This window comes from Canis lupus, chromosome 15 (genome assembly GCF_003254725.2).
Source record: "Canis lupus dingo isolate Sandy chromosome 15, ASM325472v2, whole genome shotgun sequence".
Taxonomy (NCBI): Eukaryota; Metazoa; Chordata; class Mammalia; order Carnivora; family Canidae; genus Canis; species Canis lupus.
In genome coordinates, this window is record NC_064257.1 from 23,147,721 (window position 1) to 23,174,910 (window position 27,190).

Sequence of the window (27,190 nt, forward strand, 5' to 3'; positions counted from 1 at the left end):
TGAGAACTTTTAAGATCTACTTTGTTCGCGACTTTCAAATATACAATACAGAATTATTAACTACGGTCTGCATGCTATGTATCACACCTCCGTGACTTATTTATGTTATAGCCGTACCTTTTGTAAAGAGACTGGCTTTTTGGGTGATGTGAAAGGAGAGGAACTAATGAGAAGACTAAGATCTGCCATCTCATGGGTCTAAAGTGTCAGGAGTTGGCTGGTAAAGGAGCAATGTGGGGCTCCATGAAGGGGTCACTATTAGTGGGTTATGATTCTCAAGCTGGAAATGGTCCAAAATATTTTTTAAAGATTTTATTTATTTATTCATGAGAGACACACAGAGAAAGAGAGAGAGAGAAGCAGAGACATAGGCAGAGGGAGAAGCAGGCTCCCTGTGGGAAGCCCGACGTGGGACTCGATCTCAGGACCTCGGGATCACATCCTGAGCCCAAGGCAGATGCTCAAGCACTGAGCCACCAGGCGTCCCTGAAATGGTCCAAAATAGCCAAAGACAAACTATTCCTTTTCCACAAAGGTCATAGTGATTGATCATTTTGTTCTTATGACAGTTTTTCTTTCAGTCTATCAAGGTGTTTTATTATTTTAAGAGTGCACATGTCTGTGTATAAAAACCTGTGTCTGCGTGTGTATATACTCTAACATTTGTTGAGCATTTACTAGGTGCAAAGCACTGCAAGCTACTTTCTCTGCTCTACATCTAATCCTCAGAACTGTAAAAATGTGAATGGAGAGTTTAAGAAATTCATCTTAGTCCCCAAGTAGTACGTGGAACAGATTAGAACGAACTGAGATGTACCTGTTTCCAGATTAGGCTCTTACTTACCAAATCCATAGCCCTAACCAAGACAATAAAGAGAAAGTAAATATCCTATGGGTGGCTATTCCCTGCTTGTGCTTTTCAGACCAGTAGTTTTTAAGCCTGGGTGTATACTGGAATCAACTGAGGCATTTTTAAAATATTAGGGGCCTAGGCTAGATCTCAAACTTGCAACATCCTCCGCGATACGACCTAGGAATGTGTGACTTTAGAAAGTTGGGACACAGCCAGCCAACCAGGCACTGGCATGTACATTAGTGTCTGGACACAGTACTCTAGACTATAATAAACTCAACTAGTAAATGGTCAAAGTTCCTCTACTATGTTATTCTAGGAAAGACAGCTGGGTAGCCTAGAAAATCTTATAATTTTGCTTTGGTGTAGCTCTAGAATCATCATTTCTGGTCACTGAGAAAACCCTATACATACTGATCGGGTGTTTAATTAAGAATGGAATATCTCTGCACAAGCTTATAGGACATATTCAGAAAAAACTTTTATGACTTTTTGATCCATTCCTTCCCTCAAATATGTTAATTTCCTGTTCTAAATGTATTCTCTTTTGCTGAAGAAAAATGGCAAGTGTATAAAAAGTATCACATTTATCCCTTGGAAAAAAATATGCTAATATTTTCCCATAGTACTCTGTTCCTGCCTGAATGCTAATATCTATTTCAGTGCACTGTAATTTATCAGTTTACAATCATTCTGCTGTCACTAGGCTGTCCAAGGGCAAGATGAGTCTTATTTATCTCTGGGCCCAGCATCTATTGTGTGCTCAATTAATAGTCAATGAATAGACCATCTTTCTCCCTCCCGCCTCCCTCTTTCCTTCCCGACCCTTCTCCTTCATATATATATGAGTATATATGAGTCATATTTATATAAAACCTTTTTTTTTTCTCTCTCTCTTAGGCTAAGGAGCCAGTACTGCTTTGGTTTGAATTTGAGCTTCTTCACTTATCAGCTTTATGAGCTCAAACAAGTTGCTTAGGATCTTCAATTTTTTCACCTGTAAAATTGGTATCACAGAATATCTCCTTCTAAGGATCATTATGGGCACGAAACTGGAACACAAAGCACCTGGAAAAGTGTGAGACATTTAAAGAAGGTCCAAGAAAATGCTAGCTAGCTCTTTGTGATAATCTTACTGTAGGGCTTCAGGTGCTTAAGGACAAAAGAAGAATAAGATCTAATTTGGGGGGACCCCTGGGTGGGCCGGTGGTTGAGCATCTGCCTTTGGCTCAGGGCGTGACCCCCAGGGTCCTGGGATGGAGTCCCACATCGGGCTCCCCACAAGGAGCCTTGCTTCTCCCTCTGCCTGTGTCTCTAACCTCTCTGTGTGTCTCATGAATAAATAAATCTTTTAAAAAATCTAATTTTGGAGTACGTAGAAGTTTCCTTTATACCATCTAGGGGCAAAGTTTACTAAATAAATTAACAATGTATGGAGTTTGTTGGAAGAATGTTTCAAACTACTTAGGTAAGTCAACTGCTTCTAATCACTGTCAAGTAATTTAGAAGCATCATTTCCATACATACAATTGATATGTTAATTACAAGCAATCATTATTTATTCATGAAAAACTATTCTTCTCAGTCCCTCCGCTGTGTCACAGTTTGTTAAGGAGAGGAGCAGTGTGCAGGAGATTTGCTCGATAGTGGCATATGCATAATGTGAGCGGACTTGAGGGGAAAATCATCAACTAAGCAAACACTACAAAAGAGTGGAGAGGATGACAGGAAAAAAATGAGTCTATATAATTACACATATTTTCAACCTGTGAGAATAGTTATAAATATAAAAATGTCTGAACCGTGAAAGCAGAGAGTGCAGAGCATTGCCAGCAGGCCCAAGGGGCAGAAACCCTAGAGGGAGCAAAAGCTTTAGAAAATAAAAAAAATCTGCGCCAGAAATCCACAAATCTAGCATCTGGCTGAACTCAGCCCACCTTTCAGATCTGGAAGCTAAAATTGGAAACAAATGCAGCTACTACATTTCAGTTGTAAGGCTTTCTAGTAGCTGTTCGACCCATGATGTTCTGGAACCAAGTGGAGGAAAAAAAATTCCTGATGGTTGTTGGGATCGAGATTAAACACACACACACACACACACACACACACACACACACACACAAATGGACACAAATATGCAACACACACATTCAATAAACATGTACACACATACGCACGGTCAACATCCACACACACACACACACACACACACACAACCATCCTCCGGAGTACAAACATGAGCACTAGAGATTTGCAAACAGAAGCTCCTAGAAAAACGAGATCTTCCAATCAGTCTGCTAATGTTTGAGCAGTAAGTCTCCCCAAGACGTGCAGGTACAAGGAGCCTTCCCAGTCATGATTCACCTGGTCTGCGCCACTGAATCAATACATGCTCTGTCCAGCCATGGCTTCCCAAGCCGTGACACTCGGTGACCTGGAACCCCTGGGGAGCAGGGACTCTTGCAGATGGTCAGAAACAGGTAGAAACTGCCAGTTCTCAATATTTGCTTCTAGGTGTGGTCTGGCAAATGGGAGGGGGTGTGGAGGTGTGATGACCACCATCCCGCATACCCCCCCCATCCTCACCAATGCACCAATACACTCCACCAAACATGCAAATGTATCTCCGCCTTGACTGGGTCAGCAAATCATCCCACCGACCCTTGGGCCAGCCCTGTGATAGCTCTACAGTAGTGCCTGGGACACCCTCTTTCTTCAGTAAATATGCTGATTTTTTTTTTTCAGATCAGCAGCCCTTGTGGAGTTTGAATTTTCAGTGGACAGGAGGGGAAGCAAAATTATCAACGGACAGGTGCACTGAACCCCAAAGGGCAGCACGAGGCAGGGGAAGGGGAGATCCAACTTCAAAGTCTGAAAGAGCAGGTTTCCTGGACCCAGGGTCGGGCTTGCTCTCTCTGCAATTCTGGCAAGACTCTAAATGCAGACCTACATCATCATCTCCTGCGTCATCTCCTGCTCTGCAGAACCCCAAGACGGGTGGAGCCTGGCTTAAAACGTCAGGCTGGTTTAGGAGGAGTACCTAGGGTCACAATGCAAACCTGCACACTGGCTGAGACCTCTGAGGACAAAGACCAAAGCCCACCGTCCAAACAGTCCCCACTGTATTTCAGGACGGGTGGGCTGTTTTGGTGATGGGGACAAAGCTAATACTGGAAGGTTCTAGGAAAGATTTTGCAATTTAGAAAAAAGGCTTAGTCTATAGGAAGTCTAGGGAATTTTATTTTTTTAAGAATTTTATTTATGTATTTGAGGGAGAGAGAGCATGAGCGAGAAGAAGGGCTACATGAGGGGGGTAGGAGCAAAGGAGGGGGTGCAGAAAGAGACAGACTCCCCACTGAGCAGGGAGCCCAATGTGGGACTTGATTCCAGAACCCTGGGATCATGACCCAAGCCGAAGGCAGACGCTTAACCGACTGAGCCACCCAGGCGCCCAGCTTTGGGGGAATCTTACTTAACTAAGCACGGTACACATCATCCTATCTTCTCCCCCTGCGATAACAACTGGGATCTGTCAACCAGAATAGTGTTGGGTTTCTTTTTTTTTTTTTTCCCCTTCAGTATCTTACTCCATTGTTTTCTAAGAGGTGTCAGAGAGGTTCCAGAAATTGTTCAATCAAACCTTTCAAAGGATACACTTTATTATTTAACCTGTTTTAGAATCCGAGATGCCCAGGCAATTCATATAAAACAAAAGGGGAGAAACACAACCAATCTGGGCAGGAGTTGTCCGAGTCCAGAGCTCTCAAATGTGCTTCTTGTGACGTGTAAAAAGCAGCAGGGACATTTATGTTGCTGGGTACCGTGAATAATGAACATTAATAATAGCTGTAACATTTAAGTTAATTGCAGAAACTCAACATTACAGATGCCTTCCTGCAGGAGAAGTGAATATTTAAAGGGTATTTCAGGTTTACTGTCCAACATCTCCCTGGTTCTGCAGATAAATGTCTCTTCCAATTAAAAACACGCCCACAGGATATTCTTGGATTTGTCACCAGTGATTTACACTAAGATTTTTCAGGTAGGTCCACAAAATAAAACTTATTTCAAATGCTCTAACTGGCTCTAACCTCCAAAGATTCTTTTCACCCCTCCTCTCTGGCTCTTGCTGTCACTGGCCATGCAGTGCCCCGAACAAGACACTTTGGGGACATCCTTAATACTCTCTTCGACCCATATCCAATTAACCACCAGACTGATATTCATTCCCCATATATCACCTCATCTTTCCGTCCTCTTATTTCTCATGATTTCTTGCCTGGATTTTAAAATATCCTCTCTCTTATCATCAGAACTCTTCTCCAGATTCTTGTCTGAGTCCCTTGGTCTTTCCATGCTCTTGCTTAGAGCCTGTGAAGAGTCCAACAAGCAGGTAAACACTGTTCTAGAGGGCAGAGACCGTGTCACGTCAACGGTTCCTCCCTAGTACCCAGCACAGGCCCTAGCACTTACCCAGCATTTACCTAACTTATCCGGGGAGGGCTGGCTTCAAAGCTTAGGCCCAAAGATCACCAGCTGTGTGATTTAGGGCAAGTTATTCCATTTCCCTGAGCTTCAGCTCCTACCCATGCAAAATGGGATAACATTTCCTTCTGAGGTATCATTTAAGATTTAATGAACTACCCATGTGAAGTACCACATAGTAAATCTGGCCCACAGAATGCACCCAATAAATGCAGGTTCCTCTGCCCCATGAATATGTCATTTTCTAGAAATAAAAAATAAAAAGTTTGTATAGCATGCAAAATACTTCCCTCAGACACGTGGGCCCAATTTTGTTTCTTTATATTCATTTTCAAAACATGAGCAACATGTATTTTGGTTGTACCACGTATTTTTGTTTCCATCTCTGTTTTCTTCCCTTAGCCTAGAATGCCCTTTCTTCATTCTCCTGTGGTCGTAAACCACCACCCATCATTCAAAGTCCATTCCAGATAGCATTTGTTCTTTATTATGTCATTTTCTCGCTCCAAATAAAGTTCAAACATCTTACAATGACCTACAAGGACCTTCCCTCTGTACTCCCAGCAGATCTCCTCAACTTTACCTTCTAAGACTCTCCCCCAGCCCATTCATATCCCAAATCATGCTGGAGTTCTGTTCTGTGTTGATTATGCCTTGTTCATTTCTGTCAGAATTTAGTATGACTAGTTCCCTCCCATAAAGTGTCCAAGTAAAAAAGGCTCGGTTTTACTGTTATATAGGGGGATACAGAATAAATCCAGAGTGGGATAAAAATTACCCAGTTACTTAAAAAAATGGATAATGTATTGGCAAAGATTTGGTGAAATTTATGTTCTCATACAATGTAGAAGTATAAATTGGAGGTCAGTTTGTCAGTGTCCATTACGAATAAGGTACACCCACATCTCCCTAACCTTAGCCCCATATTAGTAGTCACCCTAGAAAAACAGTCACCGGCATACACAAAGATTTTCATTGAAGCTGCGTTCACAATAACGAATAAAACAAAAAGCCAATTGGGCAATGAGCTAAATGTCCATCAATGGGGGAATGCTTGGATTCACTGTGGTACTCACATATCACAGACTACTGCACAGTAGATTAAACATCTAAGTATGTACTGACAAGACAAGCTATCCAAGACAAACTTCTTTTTAAAAACCTTACTTATTTGAGGGACAGAGTGAGAGCGAGTGTGGGGGGAGGGCAGGAAGGGACAGAAGGGGAAGGAGAGAGGAAACCCAAGCAGACTCCCCACTGAGTGTGGAGCCCGATGTGGGGCTTGATCTCATGACCCTGAGATCATGACCTGAACTAAAACCAAAGTCTGGATGCTCAACTGATCATGACTCCCAGAGACCACCCCCCCAAGACATACCTCTAACTGAGAAAGCAAGTCACAGAATAATAAGCACATATGAAAATATCAATGCAGTTTTAAAACTTACTTATAAAAATAATAATATCTAACATTCACTGCATGTTTACTATTAGGTATTGTTCTAAGTGCTTTAAATGTATCAAAATAGTTACTCTTCCTAAGAACCTAGAGAGGTATGTAATGTTATCATCCCAATTATGTATGAGGAAACTGAGGCACAGTAAGTTTCCAAGGGCACACCATTAATGGGTAATGACTCTGTCTCCATGCTTGTAATCACTGCTCTGTATTATCGTACTTGTTTAGGTCTAAAAATGAATAAGTAATTAGGGCGCCTGGGTGGTTCAGTGGTTGAGCGTCTGTCTTCCACTGAGGTCGTGATCCCGGAGTCCCGGGATCGAGGTCCGCATCAGCCTCTCTGTGGGGAGCCTGATTCTCCCTCTGCCTGTGTCTCTGCCTCTCTCTGTCTCTCATGAATAAATAAAGTCTTTAAAAAAATAAAAATAAGTAAATAAATGTAAATATATGTATGTAAGTGTAAAGAAAAATGTCAGCACAAATACCCACTATCAAAGTGTTTCTTCATGGGGGCGGGTGAAAGGAGGAACTAGAATCAAGTGAAAAAAGAGAAATGGATAAAGGGACTTTTAAAAAAATTAACTACAGTCTTTTCACACTGAATCATTTGGAAATTTTATAAGGATGCATTCATGTATTTTTTTGTATGATTTGTTTTAATACATTAGCCCGGTATCATCACAAGGAAAATAAAAGGGAAAATCATTCTAGAACAAAGTGAAGGAGGTGGGACAAAAGGTAATTCTGCTTAAAAAGTGCTTTGAGGCAAAGCTTTGAAGTATTTGAGCAAAAATACATTATAACTGTAATTGCCTGGATAATTTAGGTGAAATGAAGGGATTTCAGCTGCATTACTGCAGAAATTACAGAAGTAGAAGTGGGGTCTGTGTGAGCCACCGACATTCCATTTGACCAGCCATGACTGAATGGCTTTTCTGCTGGCACCATTAATTTGCTGAAATCTGCCTGAGTTTTCCTTTCTCCCACATCCTCTCGGTTGTTTACTGGTCTGTGCTGGCACTTCAGTTATATGGCCTGGTAGATTATTCACGCTGAAGTGAGAATGCTATCCGTTCAGGTTTTCAGGGAATGATGTTTGATTGAGAAATGGTGGGGAAGAATTATAAAATACTGCAGGTTTAAATTTTTCCTTTTCACCTAATGGCTCCTGAGATGAAAAATGGCAGTGATTTTAAAGCTTGATGGATGTGAGATCCGGAGAGACAGGGACAAATCAGTCCACCCAGGAAATTTTTTTGAAAATGCAATGAGTCGGCTTTATATGCCTACTTTCAAATGATTATAATTGACTCTCTGCCCCCTGTCCCCCAAATGACAACGTGGTGTGGAAACAAAGCAACAGAGCTATTCCCTACAGAACAGATTCATAATAAGATCTGTTTCTCCTCTTACTACATACACATCATGTCCACGCCTGGTTGCCCTGCCTCTCATTGTGGCCCTTTCTAAACCACTTTTCATGCTGCAATCACAGCAGTGATTCTAAAATGCACATCTGATCTTGTCATTCTCTTGCTTAAAATCCTTCCGAGTTCCTGGATTGCTTGGACACGGCCTGCAGTCTTCAGGCCCGTGTACCTCATTACGGCCTGGCCCCTGCTGGTATTTTCAGGCTCCAAAGAGAAGGACTGGCAATTCTGTCTCATGTCTGGACTCTGTTATTGTGCCCTGTGAGGTGGCTCTTTCATATTCCTCGCTGCCTCCATTCACCCACGGTGTCTACCTGCCTATGACTCTCGTCTACAGACACCCCATGCCCCCTGTCCCATGCCTGTTCGTGATCTCCTACAGAACCCCACACTTATGCCTATCTCTTCCCTAAGCCTATAAATAAGAAATAAGAGGCATTTACTTTTTGTGTCACCAATGACTAAGACATCAGACCCAATATTTGGCTGAATGAATGAATGAATGAATGAATGAATGAACGAACGAATACCTGAATTTCACAAATTGGTTAGTGTTCATCAACAAAGTTGTAACTAAGCTATGTGGTCACTTCTCTGAGAAAGCAATGGTTTCTTGAATTAACAGCTGCTGCTATAATTCTAAAATGGTAACAAGGGTTACAACTGACATTGATTCGGGTCTTACTTTGTGTCAGGGACCGTGTTATGATATTTTAACACCAAAACATTTAAAACCACGTAGCTGCTGTTATCAGCTTCTGCAATGAGGAAAGTAGGGGGTCAGAAAAGTTAGCAAATCACTCCTCAAACCTCCACTGAGTTAGTCTGTGAGAGTTCAGCTGCCCAGGTCATCCGGAGTGCTTAGCAAAAGCCTGGGCTGCAAGCTCTCCAAGGAAGCCTTTCCGGGCACTTTTGTTCCTGATGTGGTGACTTATGCTGGTGCCTTTGTCTGTTCTATTTCTAAGCCTAATATCTGGGGATTTTTAAATTGCCATTTTAATGTAGTGGCATATATATTGAGTAGAAGATATATTTTTTTAAAGTTACATTCTTTAAATAGCAAAAACTTTTTAAAAAAGTATAGGAGGGAACTAGTCCTTTGTTGCTACTACCACTGACCTCACCTGTAGCTCCCTCATTGCTTCTCTAAAATGTCAGCTGCTCTTCTGTCTTAGGGACCTTGCATTGACTCTTTCCTCTGGATGGACTGTTCTTGCCTACATACTCATGGGGATGACCCCCAAATCTCCTTCCATCCTCTCCTCAAACATCACCTCACCGAGGCTCTTCTGACCACCTAGCACCACACCACTCCTTCCTGTACCCTGGCACTCCCTAGCCTTCTGATGCTGTACTGATTTCTTTTCTCCCCCCCCTAATACTTGCCATCATCTAACATTATGGATGTTTATTTATTTATTTCATGTATTGTTTATCTGCGCTACTGGAATTTAAATTCCATGAAAGAATTTCTCTCTCTCTCTCTCTCTTTCACCAGAGACCCCCTGATTGCCTCAAATAGTGCCTGGCACATGACAGATGGTTAAAAAATAGTAGAAGATATATTTTTTTTAAAGTTACATTCTTTAAATAGCAAAAACTTTAAAAATAAAAAAAAAAGTATAGGAAGGAACTACTCCCTTGTTGCTACTACCACTGACCTCACCTGTAGCTCCCTCATTGCTTCTCTAACATGTGATCAATGGCAGGGTTCCTTCTCATGGGTCCCATAATTCTGAATGAATGAATGAATGAATGAATGAATATCAAGACTATTACCAGGCAATGTCATATAACCTTGTTTGGCTACATGTGTGCTCTAGAAACAGGGAATATAACTATCTCTCATCAATTTTTATTTTTATCTCTCAAACTAAAATTTCAGTGGAATAACTGTGCAGCTAATGTATTAGAGAAAGCAGATGACTGTGGATAGATTGAGAGAGAGAGTGACACGGAAAAGATAAAGTTTAAAGTCTGACTCAGGTCTCCCATTTCTAGAAATAATTGAAGGTGCATCAGAGGGAATTTTAATGAGTATATTTGATTTTATTCACAGGATAATCAAATATGCCTAATAATTTGCACATAATTAACTTCTTGATATTTTTCCTAATAAATTTTTTTAGAGGTCAAGAGGGTTAAAAGTGATTGGGCTTCTTTATGGAACACTCCAAATATGTGCAATATACATTCAATACAACTGGAGGAAATATTTTTAAGATCTACAAATACTGATGCCACAAAATGATGCGTGATCTGATAACTAGCATCATATGGCTTTGCATTATCCCTCCTGCGAATTTCATTTAATAAAATAAGACCCATGTGAAACGGTGTGTGCAGTGGGTTCCTGTGGTAATTAGCTCTAAGTTGCTGCACCATGGGCAGTGATATTTAAAGTTGCTTCCTACATTGCCTAAGAATGAATAACAACAGAATAATCATTTAAATTTTCTAAAAATTTAAACAGATCACGAACACACACACAAAAAAAGAAGTTTAGGATTAGCAGCCTGGTGGTCAGCCTCATTCTAGACCCACTGTAAAACTCAGGGAGCTCTCAGGGTCTCAGGTTCCCTGCAGACTTCAGTTCCAGACTTTATGGAGTGGTCAAATAGATAACAGTACCATCTCGATTCAGGCAGAAAAGTGGAGAGGCCTTAGCATATTCCAGTTCATGACATACTGGTACACTATTTCTACAAACTACCCAAAGCTAAATCTAAGGCCAATTATGAGTGATGTAGCCATTTCTATTTATGAAAAAAACTTGACTTGATGTTCCAGAATTAGATAAAAGTAAGCCCCTTTAGGGTATGATCTATGTATGATCTATGCAGCTTAAACTGCTCCTTTCCCAGTGCCAAGCATAAGGGCACATGGTTAACAATTCTTTTTTGGCAGTCTGATCAAATCCTTCAAAGTGATTTCTTAAAATACTGCTTGCCTGTAGAGACGGATTCACTCATGGTGAGCTGTCAATCTCTTTGCCTTTGTCACCCAGGGTAATTAAGATCAATGGCAGGGTTCCTTCTCACGGGTCCCATAATTCTGAGACAAGCCTTGGATGAAGTCTCCTTTCCAGAACGGTTGTCATTTGTGAAACTCCCTGCATGTTATGATTTGGAAGAAGTCTATGGCTCAATATGACACTCTCTGCAAATTCATTAAAAGTGATCATACCCGATGGCTAACTTTAGAAAGGTGTGGTTCTGGCACCACAACTGCCAAGATTCCTTCCCTCCATTTCCCACAGCTGAGGCTCAGCAACGAACATCTAAGTTTGGGCATCTGACATGGATCATCATGGACACAGAGCTCCTGATGTGTTAAATGACTGCCATCTGTATCAGTGTCTTCTGTCTTTGTAAATGTAATCAAGGACGAGACAAGATCAAAATCCATTGTGGAAAATTGCACAAACTTGACTTACGTTGGCCTGCATTTCGTTAGGTATACCTGTAGAGCCAAGGTATATTGGCGGATTAACTGACATCCTAACTGTGCTCTTAGGCTGGTGCGAGCGGCCTGTAGACCAACATTTAATAACCTGAAAGAATGCTCTTTCTCAAGCCAGTTAAGCTTAAACTGAATCATCAAACATAGCTCTTAGGCAACAGAAATTGGCTTCTCTGCTAATGGTTAAAACAGTAACCGGTAATCGGGTTTGGTGAATTCCTCAAAGCCAAAACGAGGCCAGAACTTGCTGTAGCACAGAAATCTAAGACAAATGCTGTATACCTTTGAGATAAACCACACAGTTCTCAGCCCCCAGAAGGACGAAGATTACTTCCATTTTCTGCATTTGCAAATTAAGACTTTGTAGCAAGAGGAAATACAGACAGACCCATCTGGGAGTTGAAGGAAAAAGGCAGTTAGATAATAATATACAGCAATAATGGTGGGTTTTTTTTTTTTTTTGGTGGAAAGATAAAGTCGTATTTTTGCCAGTGCCACCTATATTAATTATCTCTTTTACCATCGTTTCTATTAGGCAAGGCAGATGGGATAGGTGCCATTATATCCATTTTGCAGTTGGAAGAACACGAAAAAAAATCCAATGACTTGTCAATACCAGCCAATGAATAGCATCCAACTGCCTCTGGACTTAGAATGGTCAATGGGGGATTTTACTGTCTCTTGAAGATACACAGAAAATAAAGGAAATAGTCTGAGCTGGAAGTTTAAATGCATATGCAGGCAAAACTGTTAAGGCAGGAAGGAGACTCTTACCAGTCTTAAAGGAAAAGAATTTAAAGTCAGTGTAAGTAATAGTTAATAAGAATTAATAGCTAGTGGCAAGTACCTTCACATACTTTCTCTTAGTGAATCCCATCCGCCCTGCGAGAAAGGTGGTGTTATTTCTGGATTACACATGATGAAATTGAGTTTCAAAGAATAAATGATCATTTTATGGTTAGAATATCCTTACACTCCCCAGAAACTGTAAGAACTTGAATTCTAATATCTTCTTTGAGATGTTGAAAGTATCAATCGGCAATAAAGTATAAGTTTTCTAATTTCCATTAAAAGCAACAATAGAAAGCCAGAGAATGGCTTCTGAAGCTGTCATTGGGTGCCAGATCTCAGTCAAAGTGGTTTAAGGGTATGGAAAGAAAATGTCAATACAGGAAAAAAAAAAAAATACTATTCTTAGACGGTGAAAAAATATAATACATTTCATTTCGTAAAGAAGAGCCAGAGAAGGAATCAGAAATCCTTAGGCCATCACCAGATTTCAGAAATGATGGACATCAAGATTCCACTATTGCACTTAGAAGGAAGTAAAACCTCTCTGGTAGCACCTGGGAGAACCTGCCCCAACTGGCTCCCAGTGAACTCTTGGGCTCACCTAATCGGACTCCCCATGACCCAATCACCCTCTTCTTTCAGCCACTCCTCCCATGGTAAGTCACGGACTTCCTAGTTATAAGTATAAATTTGTGTTTTCTGTGTAAATTTCCCCCCACTCCTCTCGGCTTCCTTCAGTCCACACCACGGTGGCAAAAACAAAACAAAACAAAACAAAACAAACAAACAAACAAAAAACAGACTCAGAAGTAGCTGAAAACCTTTGGCTGAAAAGCTGAGACGGCTGCATTGTTTTCCATCATCCAAAGACAACACAAGATCGGGGGCGGGGGGGGGGGGTATAGGGCAGATAGGATGCAGAAAGGCTTCACTAACCACATAGACCAAAACTACAAGGAGCAAAGTACCTGAGGTGGGAGGGGAAGAACAGGAGGAGAAGGGTGGCCAAGATGCGGCACATGCCATCCTGAGAATGGAAAACCAATTTGCCCACGGCCTGTGGACAGCCGGTCCTGTTCTGTAGTCCTGGACATGAGTAAGCCCTCTGGGTTTAGGATATCAGCACACTCTAGAAGGCTGGATAATGGCCCTCAATGGTCTCATTCCCTGGAACCTGTAAATGGTGCCTTACCTGGAAAAAGGGTCTTTCCTCTTATAATTAAGAATCTTGAGATGAGGAGATTATCCTGCATAATCTTGGTGGGCCCTGAATGCAACCACAAGTGTCCTTATAAGAGAGAAATGGAGGAAGATTTGACAGAGAAGAGAGAAAGGTGATGTTACCATGGAGGCAGAGATTTGAGTAAGGTAGCCCCACAGGTCAAGGAACCCAGGCAGCCACGAGAGCTGGAAGAAACGAAAAAAGGATTGTCCTCTAGAGTCTCAGGAGGTGCAGAGCCCTGCTCACACCCTGGTTCTGGGTCATTTAACGGATTTCAGACTTCTGGCCTCTAGACCTATGAGAGAATACATTTCTGTTGTTTACGCCGTCAAGTTTGTGAGAATTTGTTGGAGCAGCCAAGGGAAACTAATCCAGACCTGGAGTGAAAACCTCATTACTCTGGCCAGTTTAGAACTGAACTGAATCAACAGCATCATTTCCTTTAGGTTGGGATAAGTGATAGAGACAGCACCAGTCACACAGACATTTACCCGTATACTTATTATTATTATCAGCATCGTTTTCTTACTCTCCACCAGGCAGAAAGTTCCATGAGAGTCATAACCCTTTTTTTTATTTTGTTCACCATCTATACCCAGGGCTTACGGGCTCAGCAGCTGTCACATAATAATTGCTCTGCAAATAATTGTTGAATAGATGAAAAAAAAAAAAACCCTGCTGAAATAGCTGCACAAAATGGGGAAGACACAAACAACGAATGGTAAAAATAACTCTGAGAGCGATGCCTACACCAGCAACTACATTGAACAGTCAAGTATCCATCATCAGCAAGCTAAATAGAGATGTAGGGCAGCCTGACCCCCTGCATAGGAACGCTTTCTAGCACCTAGAGATCCGTACTTCATTACCAGCTACATGTGAGTGTGTCCTGGCATGGAGGTGGCTTCGGTGAGTTTTACCAGCACAGTCTCAGTGGATGCTCAGGGCTCCAGTTGCTCTGGTAATGTCTGAGAGCCATTGCTCGCAGTGCCCATTCCTGCCAGCTGAGATCACAGGGCAGGAAGGCAGCAGTTCTAGTGGGGTGACACAGCTTTTTCCTGTTCCACTTTTTTTTTTTTTTTAAGATTTAATTTATTTGAGAGAGAAAGAAAGAAAGAGAGAGCAAGCGAACAAACAAGAGATAGCACAAGCAATGGGGAGGGAGAAGCTGACTCACCGCTGAGCAGGGAGCCCAATGCGGGACTCGATCCCAGGACCCTGAGATCGTGACCCAAGCCGAAGGCAGATGCTTAACCTACGGGGCCACGCAGGCACCCTTTGTTCTGCTTTTTAAGTGAAAAGATCTCTGATCAGGAGCCAACTCAGTGGTGTCTGGAGCCAACTCAGGAAGGGGCCAGGCCGCCACCAGCTCGGTGTTGCACGGCATTGGATTACGTGGTTGCCCTGCGCGTGTCATTCCGAAGGGGCTGGGATAAAACAGCACAATTGCGTTTCTCGTGGCTCCTTCACAGTTGTGAGTGGGGTGTCACATGATGTCATCCAGAGAACAAAACATTTTCAGTACATAACTGAAATTCCAGCTTGCACTCCCGTTTAATTCTAGCCCAGACAATCTCCCATTTGGCTGCTGAGAAAGGTAAAGAACCTGGAAGGGATTCCTAGGCAGGGAGGGTGTGAGGAGACTAGCTTGAGGCCCCGTAGCCTCGAACGGAGTTGAGGATCCTCACACTAGCCTCTACAGAAGGGAAGACTAAGGCTCGGCCTCCCTACCTCCCTCCACCACAGTGCTCAGGTCTACACCTGCTCCCCTCCCGCCACCAAGCGGACCACCACAGGGGCTGTGGATCCATCAGGGCTGTAACTGGCTCTCCAGGCCACACTGTGTGTGGTCTCTCAGATTTCTATCCCTGGCATGGAGCTGAGGAGAGGGTTCATATACGGCACAACTCAGATAGATTCAGGCCAAACTCTTCAGGCCCCTTCGGTATTCTGAGCCACCCGAGTTCAAGGAAACACATCCTTTTCCAAAACATTACTATTTTTAGGAATGGTTCTTAACTTTTGAAAGGTCAGAGCCCCTCGTGGGAATCTGAGAAAAAAAGAGACGCTGTCCCCACCAACAATGCACTTAGGTAAACCTGTAACAGTTCAGAAACCTTGATCTTTTCTACAGACAGATAAAAATACTAATTTATTAGTGGCTGAGATAGATATTTAGCATTAAATTACAATGAATAAGGCCAGATGGCCTGAGTTAGAATTCCCAGCTCTTCGGGAGCTGTGTGACCTTGGGCAAGGTTTCTTGATTCCTCTCTTTCTCCCCATTTGTAAAATGAGAGTACTCAAGGTAGCACCCACCGCAGAAGATCATTACAGAGAAATAACAAATTCATTGTGTAAAGTGCTTACAGTGGTGTCTGGAGCTCAACAATTCTATACGGAGCCTCGATCATGCACACAGCTCTGTTTGAAGACTGAAGATGAGGCAATGAGCAAAAATTACTGCTGCCAATGGTCACACGTTCTGATGCAGAGCTTAAATTTTCAGAGAAATCTTGGTGCATTTCATAGCAACTTTAAAAAAAATCACCTTATTTGTGTTTTCTCTTTGTTCAGATAACAGGTAAATAATATTTTCATACAGATTTCCCTTCTGGGATGCTGTAGCTCCACAGGGCTCAAATCTAAGGAATTCTAATTTTTGTTTCGTCCTCATTCCACACCTGACAGCATTTCTGCATAAATAATTTAGACTGTGAGTACTCACCCTTAACTTGGCATAGGTATTTATAAAATGGGAAAAAGGCCAAATTCCAGGAAAATCATTTATTCTGCTTCATCCCTAAACTTTTACTCATTCATCTGTTATGCTTAAAAATCAATTAGCACTGTGCATACACTGTATCAACAGCTTTATTTAGGATTAACTACAGAGCTGGGCAAATTTAACTGCAATTTTCCTACCAATGATGCTCTAAAAACATGCATGGATTTCAGAGGCTAATGAAGGCCTCTTCTCACTGCCACATATTTTTAAAGTGCTCATGCTTCTATTATCTTTCTGTCTTCTGCCTTCTGCTTCCCACCTGGCCTCTCTCCTATCAGTACCAGGAGGATATCGTATTTCAGGTTGATTCTTGTGGACTTCCTCAGTTTAAAAATGATTATTAGGGAATGATTATAAATTCATAGGAAGCTGAACAGAAACAGAGAGGGAAGTCCCTCGTACCCTTTCCTCAATTTCTCCCAATATTAACAACTTGTAAAACTATTGCTTAATGTTAAAAATAGGAAATTGATGTTGGCTCAATCCATGGAACTTATTCAGATTTCACTGGGATTGATTTTTTACATAACCAATAATCACATTTGGTAAGGATCAGTTATGACCACAATAAAGGCTGAAATTCCGTTCATGTGTGTATTTCAGTATGGGTTTCTGCGTATCCATTTGTGTGTGTGTCCGTGTGTGTGTATTTGTGCGCACGAGAGTGAGCGAGCGAGCAAGCGAGAGAGAGCAACAAACTCTATCCCTACCCATTTCATGCGACTGTTCTGAGGAACGAATTGGGAACCTCATATAAATGCTGTTTATAAACTATAAAGCACTAAATAAAGAGGAAGTATTATATTGTAGTAGGTTTCTAATCTTTGTGTTCAGGAAAAAAAAATCTCAAAAAAAAAAAAAAAGGAAAAAAAGTCTCTCATTAGCAGTGTACACAGAGAGGAGAAGGTGGAGCCCACTTACCTGTACAAGGAGGGGTGTGTGTGGGGGTGTGTATAGCAGTCTCAGCAAAATCCCATCTAAGGATACAGAATCACAGTTACAGAGTTAGAAGGGACCTTGGGGCCAACTGCCCCAGCTCTCTACACAACACACATCCTCTAAACGGCTCCTTCAAGGTGGTCTTCTAAACTCTGATTAAAAGTTCAAATGATGGACACATACTGTTTTATGATTCGGTCTTTCCCTATTTATAGAGTCTGTATTATTTAAAAGCTCTTTATTATAATAAGCTGAAATAGCCCTCCTGATGCCGTTTACCCCAAGGTGCTGCTGGTTCTCCTCTATCAGGCACCTCACACGATGCAGGACAACTGAAGGCAGCCATCATTCCCCTAAATCTTCTCTCCTCCATCCGAAACAACTCACTTCCTTCTTTAACATGCTCATTGTCTACAAGACTGCTCATCTCTGGAAGAACTGCATTGTTCTCCATAAGGACGGAACCAGGTCTGGAGCACAATGGGGTCCAGCACATTCCAGAGCTGGATCAAGTCTCCTTCCGTGTCTGTACACTAAATTTGTAATAACGCCCCCTATACTCACATTAATATGTTTTTTGTGGGTTTTCTTTTTTTTTTTGTGGGTTTTCCCCCCAACTTCACTCATATTCCTCTCGAAATCTATCGAAATCCCCAGGCTTTTTTGTTCTTTCAGGTTTTGAGGTTTAGCCATTCCCCCATTGCCGATTTTGCACATGGGTGGTTAGTTTTCTAGGCACAAGAGCAAGACTTCATGTAGATTCTCATTAAATTAGGCCTATTCCACCATTTCTGAGATTTTTTTTTTTTTTTTTTTTTTATCTGGACTCTGTCACTAAATTTATTTACTGTCTCTGCTGGTTCCACATTGGCTGCACCCTTTATAAATGGTCCTTTAGTCCTTTCTCAAAATTGCTGATGAAATACTTGGGCAGAGAAGGGTGAAAAGGAGATCATTAGAAAGCTATAAATTTGAACAGTAACATTTTGACCTTCTGTTAATGTTAAATTTTAATTGAGCATTCAGCCCTGTTTTTACTGAAGGTTGACATAAGAAGTAGCCCCACACAAAAGGCCTCTGTATTTTCTATAAAATTGTATTAGGTGATTCAATGTCTCATTTGTATGAATCCCATGGGAAATTTCTCTGGAGCTCAGGAATAGAAAAAAAATTCCCTCCAATGATAGCTGAGCTGGTATGAGTTTCCTTCTGTTTTTATCTTCTAAGACACTAAGAGAGAAACTGAAAATCACTTGCTCAATTGCTGTACCTTTTATTTCTATTTATTTATTTTTTCCCTCTTTCCATCATCCTACTTTATTTCCTAACATGTCATGTTAATAGTTCTGTATATACATGTTTTATTTTTTACCAGACACTGTGACCTATCCTTTTTAAAAGGAGGGAAGGAATAAAAACAAACATACATAATCAAGACATCCTATCAAATGTCTTTTCAGATGCTTAAAGATCCATGGAATAATTTCTTCACTTTCCAAGTAGGACTTTAGGAAATTTTCCCCAGAGTACTTGCACTGAAGTAGTTCAGGTTTGCTTCAGCCCTTCACATCATTCTCTTCTAAAATTTGTTCTTGGTTAGTAATGACATGGTCTCAGTATCTTCCATGTTGAGTTCCCCAAATGGTACTTTAAAGTGTAAAGAGAAATCATTTGATTATTTGCTAATCTTTTCTCTCTCTCTCTCTCTTTTTTTTTTTTTTTTTGGCTCTTCCGTTACAGGGTGTTTGTTTGTTTTAAGTATTTCCATCTGACTGAAATTTATACTGAAAAGACTTCTAGATTGGGTGTTAGAAGAACCGGGGTTCTTGCCTGGGATTAACTACTCTGCATGGCTATGAAAAACTCATGAAGTTTCTCAGTTGCAGAATGAAAACTATCTCCTGATGAACATCTGGTCAACATCAGGGACTGTTAGAATATATTTAGAATAGAATATTTAGAAATAGAATATTTACTTTTAAATACTTTAAAATGGGTAGTTGATAATACATAGTTGAATTATATGGATGTGTAATATTTGAAATCCTGACTTTAGGAGCTTAAACCAGTCCAAGGTGGTCAGCAAGCATTATATTAGAAAGGCAATACTCTGGAACTTGGCCACCATAAAAGAATCTGAACAAATGATGCTTTGCTTATTAGCAAAAATATGTCAAAAATGGATTCAAAATTGGCAAATTAGTGACTCGTTAACTTACCATGATAAATGAGACTTAATTGGTAAAATTAAAAGTTTTAAATATGTGGAATATTAAAGAACATTGAATGGTAGAGCCTGATGGGTCTGACTCCATTCTCCTATACCCCCTGCAGCTGCCCAGATAAAGTCACATGGTCACTGCAAGGAATGCATGAGAGATTATAAAATGCCTACAGATGTTGCCTTAGAAATATTTGGGTTTAACAAAGGCTCTTTAGCTCCTTTGACAGATAGAAGTCAACCAACCACCTATTAAATTGATTTCATTGACATTTATTGTTGCCATATATAATCGCAATTTCTATTAGTGTACTTTTGGTTCTTTTTTTTGTTTTTTTTTTGTATTTTTCATTTTTAAAAAATCTATACTTTCTTTTGACCTTCCCAATATATTCAGATAAACTGTAGTAAATTCATACACTGTGGCATAGATTACTTTGTGACATGATTGCATGGCCTAGTCTACAGCCTCTATTAGAAAGCTGGACTCTGAAACTATCGGTTGAAATGTGCTTTGAAAAAGTCATAGTTAACTAAAAGTCTACAAGAAAGCTCATCTCAAAGCATTGTTACATGCAAAAAAGTGAATGAAATGCCAATTTTAGAATTGGAATGCTGAAGTGATCTAGAATATTCATGGATTGATGATTTTGATGGCCATCAGCAGAGCTGAATGAATAGTGTGGGGTTCTACAAAGCTATTAGGCTAAAAATGAAAAAAGAAATAAACAAAATACAAGATATAAATACACAAGAATCTACCCCCTAGATACCAAAATCACATTCTGGATGTATTTTATTTTGGATATTGTCTTCTAAGCAGAGATCAACATGGCCACAAATAACCCAGACCTAGCTGATGTGTTAAAATCTTAAGATCTCAGGAAAAAGATCTTAGGTTAATATACAGGTAAACGGTGATTTGTTTGTTTTTTTAATATTTTATTTATTTATTCATGAGAGACAGAGAGAGAGAGAGAGAGAGAGGCAGAGACACAGACAGAGGGAGAAGCAGGCTCCGTGCAGGGAGCCCGACGTGGGACTCGATCCTGGGTCTCCAGGATCAGGCTCTGAAATGAAGGCGGCGGCGCTAAACCGCTGAGCTACCCGGGCTGCCCTGATTTGTTTTTATTTAAACTTCTGAAATGTATGCTTTTTAGATTATTTCTGATGTAAGTAGAAGTTTTGGAGAGAAAATGATTCATTTCAGATAAAGTTATTTCTTTAGCAAGTCCTTATTACATATGGAGGTAATGCTATCCAAAGAATATGAAGGTTAAAAAATACTTTAAAATGTTTTATGTTTTAATCTGCCTTAATAACTCTGTGTCAAAATTAAAATATATACGATGAATACATAACATAATCAAACTTATTGGGGGAAGAGGCTAATGTATTTTTATTGTTAAAGCTGTACATTAAGGAATTATCTGTGCGTTATCTTTTTCCATTAAAATTATCCTTCCTCTTTAACTTAAAATAAAAAATACAGGGCGAGAAGTTTTATCTTTACGTTTTAAATGTGTGTACTTTTATAGTAATTTGAATAAAAAAGTACCTCGGAATTATTATGTTCTTCTAAATATTAATTCGATCAGAGCATCATGTTGGGGAAGATTCTACTCATTGGGATAATTTCTTGGGATGGTTTTCTAACCAGCTCATACTTCTCATACCCAAACAGATGAAATGAGACATAGGAACTATAAAATGACTGCTTGTGTAGGTGTAATGTCCATCAATGCTGAGGGAGTCATTTGAACACAAAATGATGATTTGTTCTAGGATTTCAACATTTGACTTTAGTAACAGCAGGGGGTGGAAATATGCTTAGGGGAGAAAACCTCTGGTTATTTTATGAACATACCACTCCGTTCACTGATAGCAGCTGGTCTCCCCTTTTGAGGCCTCCGTGTCTTTCGGCCACGCCTCCAGGAATGATGCGAGAGATGTAAATGGGGGAATTTTGCTCCTTTCCTCCCATCACGTTAAAACCAAGGCCTTCATCAGTCTTTGGCAGTTCGACTACCCGAGGGTGGGAGTGGCCTTCACTAGCTGCAAAAGCTGCAACTGTTGCCTGAAAGAAAAGATGGTCATTTGGTAATAAAACGAGGGGAAATAAGGCTGATCATATGCTTTGCAGTGGGTGGGCTCAGGCAACTCCTCTTATTTTTATAGCATTCTCCTGTGGAAAAAAGAATACAACGGGGAGGGAGCTTGCTTCATTTCAATGTCATCTAGAACTCTCTTCTTTGGGAAAGCCCTGCCTGGTCATTTCCAGCTTTCTAGAACTTATCCATTCTGACACAGATTTCCCTTCTTTATAAAAATCTTCCCCAGTTACCTTAGTGAGATGCAATTCCTCCTTTCCTTGGAGGTTTGCTCCCCATACTATCTCCATATGGTACACATGCTGTAACTATTATGTATACGTGTCGACTGTGAGCACCTGAAGGGCAGCAAGCATGTAATCTGCTTCTTTGTATGACACACAGTCTACCCCGGTGCTGGCACATAAATGTTCATGAATATTTACTCAATGTACTTAGAAGCACTTATATGTATATACTTGGATCAATATATATATATAATCTTGCTATTGCCAGACCACTGGCTTGGCAAACTTAGATTTTGGGTGTTTGTTTGTTTTTTTTCTGATTGAGGATACCTAAAAGAAAACAAAAGCTAAAACAAATAATGGGTTCAAACAGACTGTTATTATTTCACATCAATATTTTGCATTACTATGAAAGGTCCTCTTATCTGGTAAGGATGTTTTCTCCTCTATTTTACATTAATATTTTAACAACTACGGCAACATGGGCAAAATGAGCAGCCTATGGTTTTATACCTAGATGTACAAAATATCATTTAACATGGACACCGTTTTATTTTAAAATACATGTATTAATTGTTAAAAATAAGTTGAAAACATAACTTACCATTAGTTCCCACCCCTCACGGAAAGAAAATAACAGCACTGAAGTTGTTTCTGTCAAGAAAAGATTCTCTGCCTGCTTCTTATTTTCCACTTCCATTAACCTGCCTTAACCACAGTTGATTAGATGCCTACTATAAAGTGATTTACTCAACACTATGAAAATATTGATTGCCAACTACTGTACATTCTTTTCCACACACAGCATTATCACATCAATTGAGCATTATGCTACTGTCTGCATTTAGTGAAATTTAGTGAATGATATGGAAATAATGGCTTGTTTTTAGCTACATGCATTCGCTCATGCAAACCTTGTCGTCATGCATAGATTTTAATGGCTGACATGGATGCAATGCAGACAGCCCAGAAACAACCAGAAAATATTGTGCTATTGCAACATTATGCTGCTATCCTGCTGTTCTACATGAATAAGAAATGAGAATGGTAAAACACTACATAATTCACTTTCCCCTTAATTAAACCATGTAGGGATCATTTTTCTGTGTGTGTTCCACTTCAGAACAAGCAAAGCATGATGTAATGATAATAATACCCTCCTTTTGCCTGGGTTAAAAAAACAAAACAAAACAACTTACAAATCCACAGTGTTCAGTTACAGAATGAAAACTAAAAAATCAGGAGAGAAATCAAGCAAGAGGTGATATAACACAAAAGAATTAAATGGAAAATGCTGATTATTTTCGCCAGTTCTTATTTCTTATACATTATTAGAAAGATAAGAGCTTTTAAAAAGCAAGTCATTGTACATCCATTATAACACTTCTGTGTTTGTAAAATAAGAACTACATTAGTGATCTTGGTTTAAAACTATTGTTTCCTAATGGTCTATTTTCCAGATAATTTCATGATCCTATCGTTATACAATTTCCATTAGTTTAAGATTTCCATTAGCTTTCTCTGCAATCCCTGGCTTTGAGTTTTTAAAGAGCGAATGTGGTCACTACCACAAAAGGTGACAGGCTTTCGCTTTAGGTCAATGTCACATTCTTTCAGCAAGCTACCCACTGCTCCGCTGAATACATGCAGGAACCCTATGTCAGTGGGTCTCAGGTGAATTCTCTTTGTGTCTGACTCAAGTCAAATCTTTCAACTTGTACAAATAAATCTCCATGCACTGAATAGGAAACAGATTTCTTTTGGATCAGAGAAATGTGTCAGAAAACCATGTATTATTTCATACAATGAACCAGTAGATTTGCTTGTGCCAAATGGACATTTAGTGAGTTTAATGAAATCATTCTCCTTTCTTAAGCTACAGAAGCAGCAGAAACGTTCAATTTTCCATTAGGATTTTTACCTGGGAAGTAGTACTGGTTCTAGACTCTGGGCTGCCACTGATGTCTAAATTCTCTTACAGTGTACACACGAGAATACCTGAAACACACACGCGCACAATCAATTACTAGATCACTGGGGTCAAGTATATTTTTAAAGTTACTCAAGCCTTACCTTTGCTGTGGCCCTGGCACGGAATTCAGGACAGCCATTAACAGTTATCGTTTCATGCATATACTGATACACCTAAAACATTCACAAAAAAAAAGAAGAAGAAGAAAAAGAAGAAGAATGGGTAAGAACAGAAAAAATATCAATTCTTTCATTGCAGATAGGACAATAAATTTTCATTGTAAAACACAAGTTCTCTGTCACAAAATGAAATAGGTCTGAATTCATTATCCTGGTGATTAGGACCAAAATGCCTCCTATATTTTTGGTGGGGGAGGGTTGCAACAGAGAAGGCAAACACTTTTATTATTCGGCTATCTATGTTTTATCAAACATAAAAACTCTAATATTTGGTTTTATAAAAGCCATTTTATCAGTGAGAATTTTTACCATTACCATATCGTTCTGTCTCTCAAATATGTAATAAAAATATATATAAAACAACTTCCTGAATCTAAGGAACTCTCTAAAAATTCGTTTTCAGGGCGCTGGGGTGGCTCAGTTTGGTTGAGAACCCAACTCGTGGTTTGGGCTCAAGTCATGATCTCAGGGTCATGAGACTGAGCCCTGTGTCCTCGGGCTCCATGCTCAGCATAGAATCTGCTTGTCCCTCTCTCTCTGCTCCTCCCTGCTGCTCCCGCTCTCTCTTTCTCTCTCTAAAATAAATAAAATCTTTAAAAAAGTTTCTTAAATTAATATTCCACAAAGCTAAGATAACAATTATCTTTTCCTTGCCATGTTGGGATTTATGTTACCATTCATGATATGTATTCCTAATTCACAAATATAGAAGATAAAATGATATTCAGGGGCAGGGACAAGTAAAGTAAGAGATTTTTAGAACTAGTAACACAGAGCAGCAGATCAGCTATGGATTCATGTTAACATTTAAATGAAGTAAGAAGAATAGGGGACGCCTGGGTGGCTCAGTGGTTTAGCGTCTGCCTTTGGCTCAGGGCATAATCCCGGGGTCCTGGAATCGAGTCCTGCATCAGGCTCGTCTCTGCCTCTCTCTATGTCTCTCATGAATAAATAAATAAAATCTTTTTAAAAAAAGAAAAAGAATAGAAGTAAAACTGGACTCAGAATGATACTGTACAAAGAACTTTTTTTTTTTTGACTAATGGACCTAAGTTTCAGCTTTACAGTGTTAATTGGGGGACTACAAGGTCCTGGTTGAACCATTTCACCACTTTGATCCTCTGTTTGGCCCTCTGAAAACTGGGTAAAGAATATTTACTTAGTATGGTTTTTACTTGAAATAATACTTTCAAGACACCTGGCACTTAATGAGTACTCCTTAAATAGCAGGTATTATTATTAATTACGATTTTAGGCACAGCTATGAAAATTATCAGTGAGAATTTTTACCTTACCTTTACCTTTCCTACTGCCTTAGAACGTAGTAGGAAAAATGTTTTCATTCTAAATTGTCAAGGATGGGATTATAAAAATCTGTATATCAAAGGCAAAATAAATTGCTTCAACATAAATAAACTTGAGTATAGAGAACGACTCTTAAAAATACAGTTTGAAAAAAAATACAGTTTGAAGAAGATATTTAGAAAAAACTAGCAAGGTTAACTACGTTACACTTTATGCCCATTTTAAAGATTTAAATAATAAAGTTGCAAAAAATCAATTGTATAATGTGTAGAGGTAAAGGTCCAGTTGGAACTGTGCTGGGGTATTTTTTTTAGAGTAGCCCATTAGCTATTTCAGTTAAACATAAAATAGAAAATTATAATCAAAGATTTTTTCCCCTCTCTATTAATCTTATTTTCTACACTTAAGTACAAAGTATTAAAGTGAATTCAGAATGTGATTCATGCATCCATTTAACAGTTCTTTGAGTATCTCAGACTGATCTCTTCCCGACATTTCTTAGCTGGCTCACCATTTCTCAAGTACATTTGGTTGAATCTCCGTTAATGCGGACTTATCTTTCCCAAGTGACATGTTCAGAAGGAAAAAGACAAAGTGGCCTGGATTAGAAAGGTAGGGGCTGAATCTGCCATTCAGCCTTATACTTCACTAAATAACTGGGGTATACAATTTTGGTGAGAAATCTGAATGGGATCGGAATAGTTTTCCAGGAAAAAGGAGTCCAGGAGCCTGGGATTTGTTAACGCAAATCCTCTAAGTCACCAGTATAGCTGCTTAACATGTTTCCACGTTATTTCCTTGAGAGGGCATCACTTTGTTTTGTAGAGATAGATCTTCCACAAATTAATTCTACTTATTTGATCTTGTAGCCCATTTACGAGCAAGATTCTCCCATACTCGGTTTTTCTTGTTAATAATCTCTCTCAAATCTGATCCCTTCGCTCGATCTGAGCTCATTATCTCTTGCTCAAGGCTCTGCATGTCTTCACTGGGTCTCCCACCACCAAATACTACTGACTTTGGTTATCATTGTCAAGGACCTACCTGACTACGTCGTCACCGTGCTTTTGGCTATCTACAACTTGTAAAGATTGCAAAGTCAAACATGCCTACAGGAGTCAAACTTGCAACGATAACGCAGAACCCAGCCTTTTCTCTGATTTCATTGTCCTTTTTGTTTTCCTCCACCCTCACTGTTCCCCAAACACATCATGCCTTCCCAGCTACCCAGGCCTTTGCGTATGCAAATTGCTCTGTTCCAATGCCCTTTCACCTGGAGACTCTTGTTTTTCCCTGTTTAATGTAATGGTAAAAGACCTCATTTTCATTTTTTCTGTTCCCTGTTCCTGGCCACCTTCCAAGCCGAGAAATTCTTCCCTCTTGGGTTTTGGTCCATTTGAATTTGTCTGGGGTTATTTTGGTGATCTTTCCCAGGGAAAGGATGTTTAGAGGGCAATCATTAGCAAACGATTAGAAGGTTGTCATCAATCGATGAAAGCAAAAATGAATTTAAGTTCCTAAAGTAAATAAAAATTTAAGAATAATTATCTTTAACATTCAATTTTGAATCGTGAATTAAAGAGTGGAGGATGCGAGAGGCCGCACTATGTATAGGTAATGCACAGGTTCTGCAGACATCACGTATTTATGGAATGTGCTCGGTCAGTTACTTGATTTCACTGGGGTTCAATTTTCTCAAGTGAATAATAAACCTTAAAGCTGTAACTAACTTCTAGGTCTGTTAA

General features: G+C 39.9%; 1 protein-coding gene across 2 annotated transcripts in view; it reads right to left on the reverse strand.

Annotated features, from left to right (window-relative positions):
- LIN7A (lin-7 homolog A, crumbs cell polarity complex component) overlaps window positions 1-27,190 on the reverse strand; it is a 127,665-nt gene that overhangs the window by 17,096 nt on the left and 83,379 nt on the right. For both annotated transcript variants that reach the window (XM_049094303.1, XM_025438942.3), the window contains exons 5-6: window positions 24,063-24,134; window positions 21,519-21,728 (exon numbers count right to left, since the gene is read on the reverse strand). In XM_049094303.1, coding sequence (XP_048950260.1) covers window positions 21,519-21,728; window positions 24,063-24,134 — 282 coding nt within the window. The remainder of the gene's footprint in view (window positions 1-21,518; window positions 21,729-24,062; window positions 24,135-27,190) is intronic.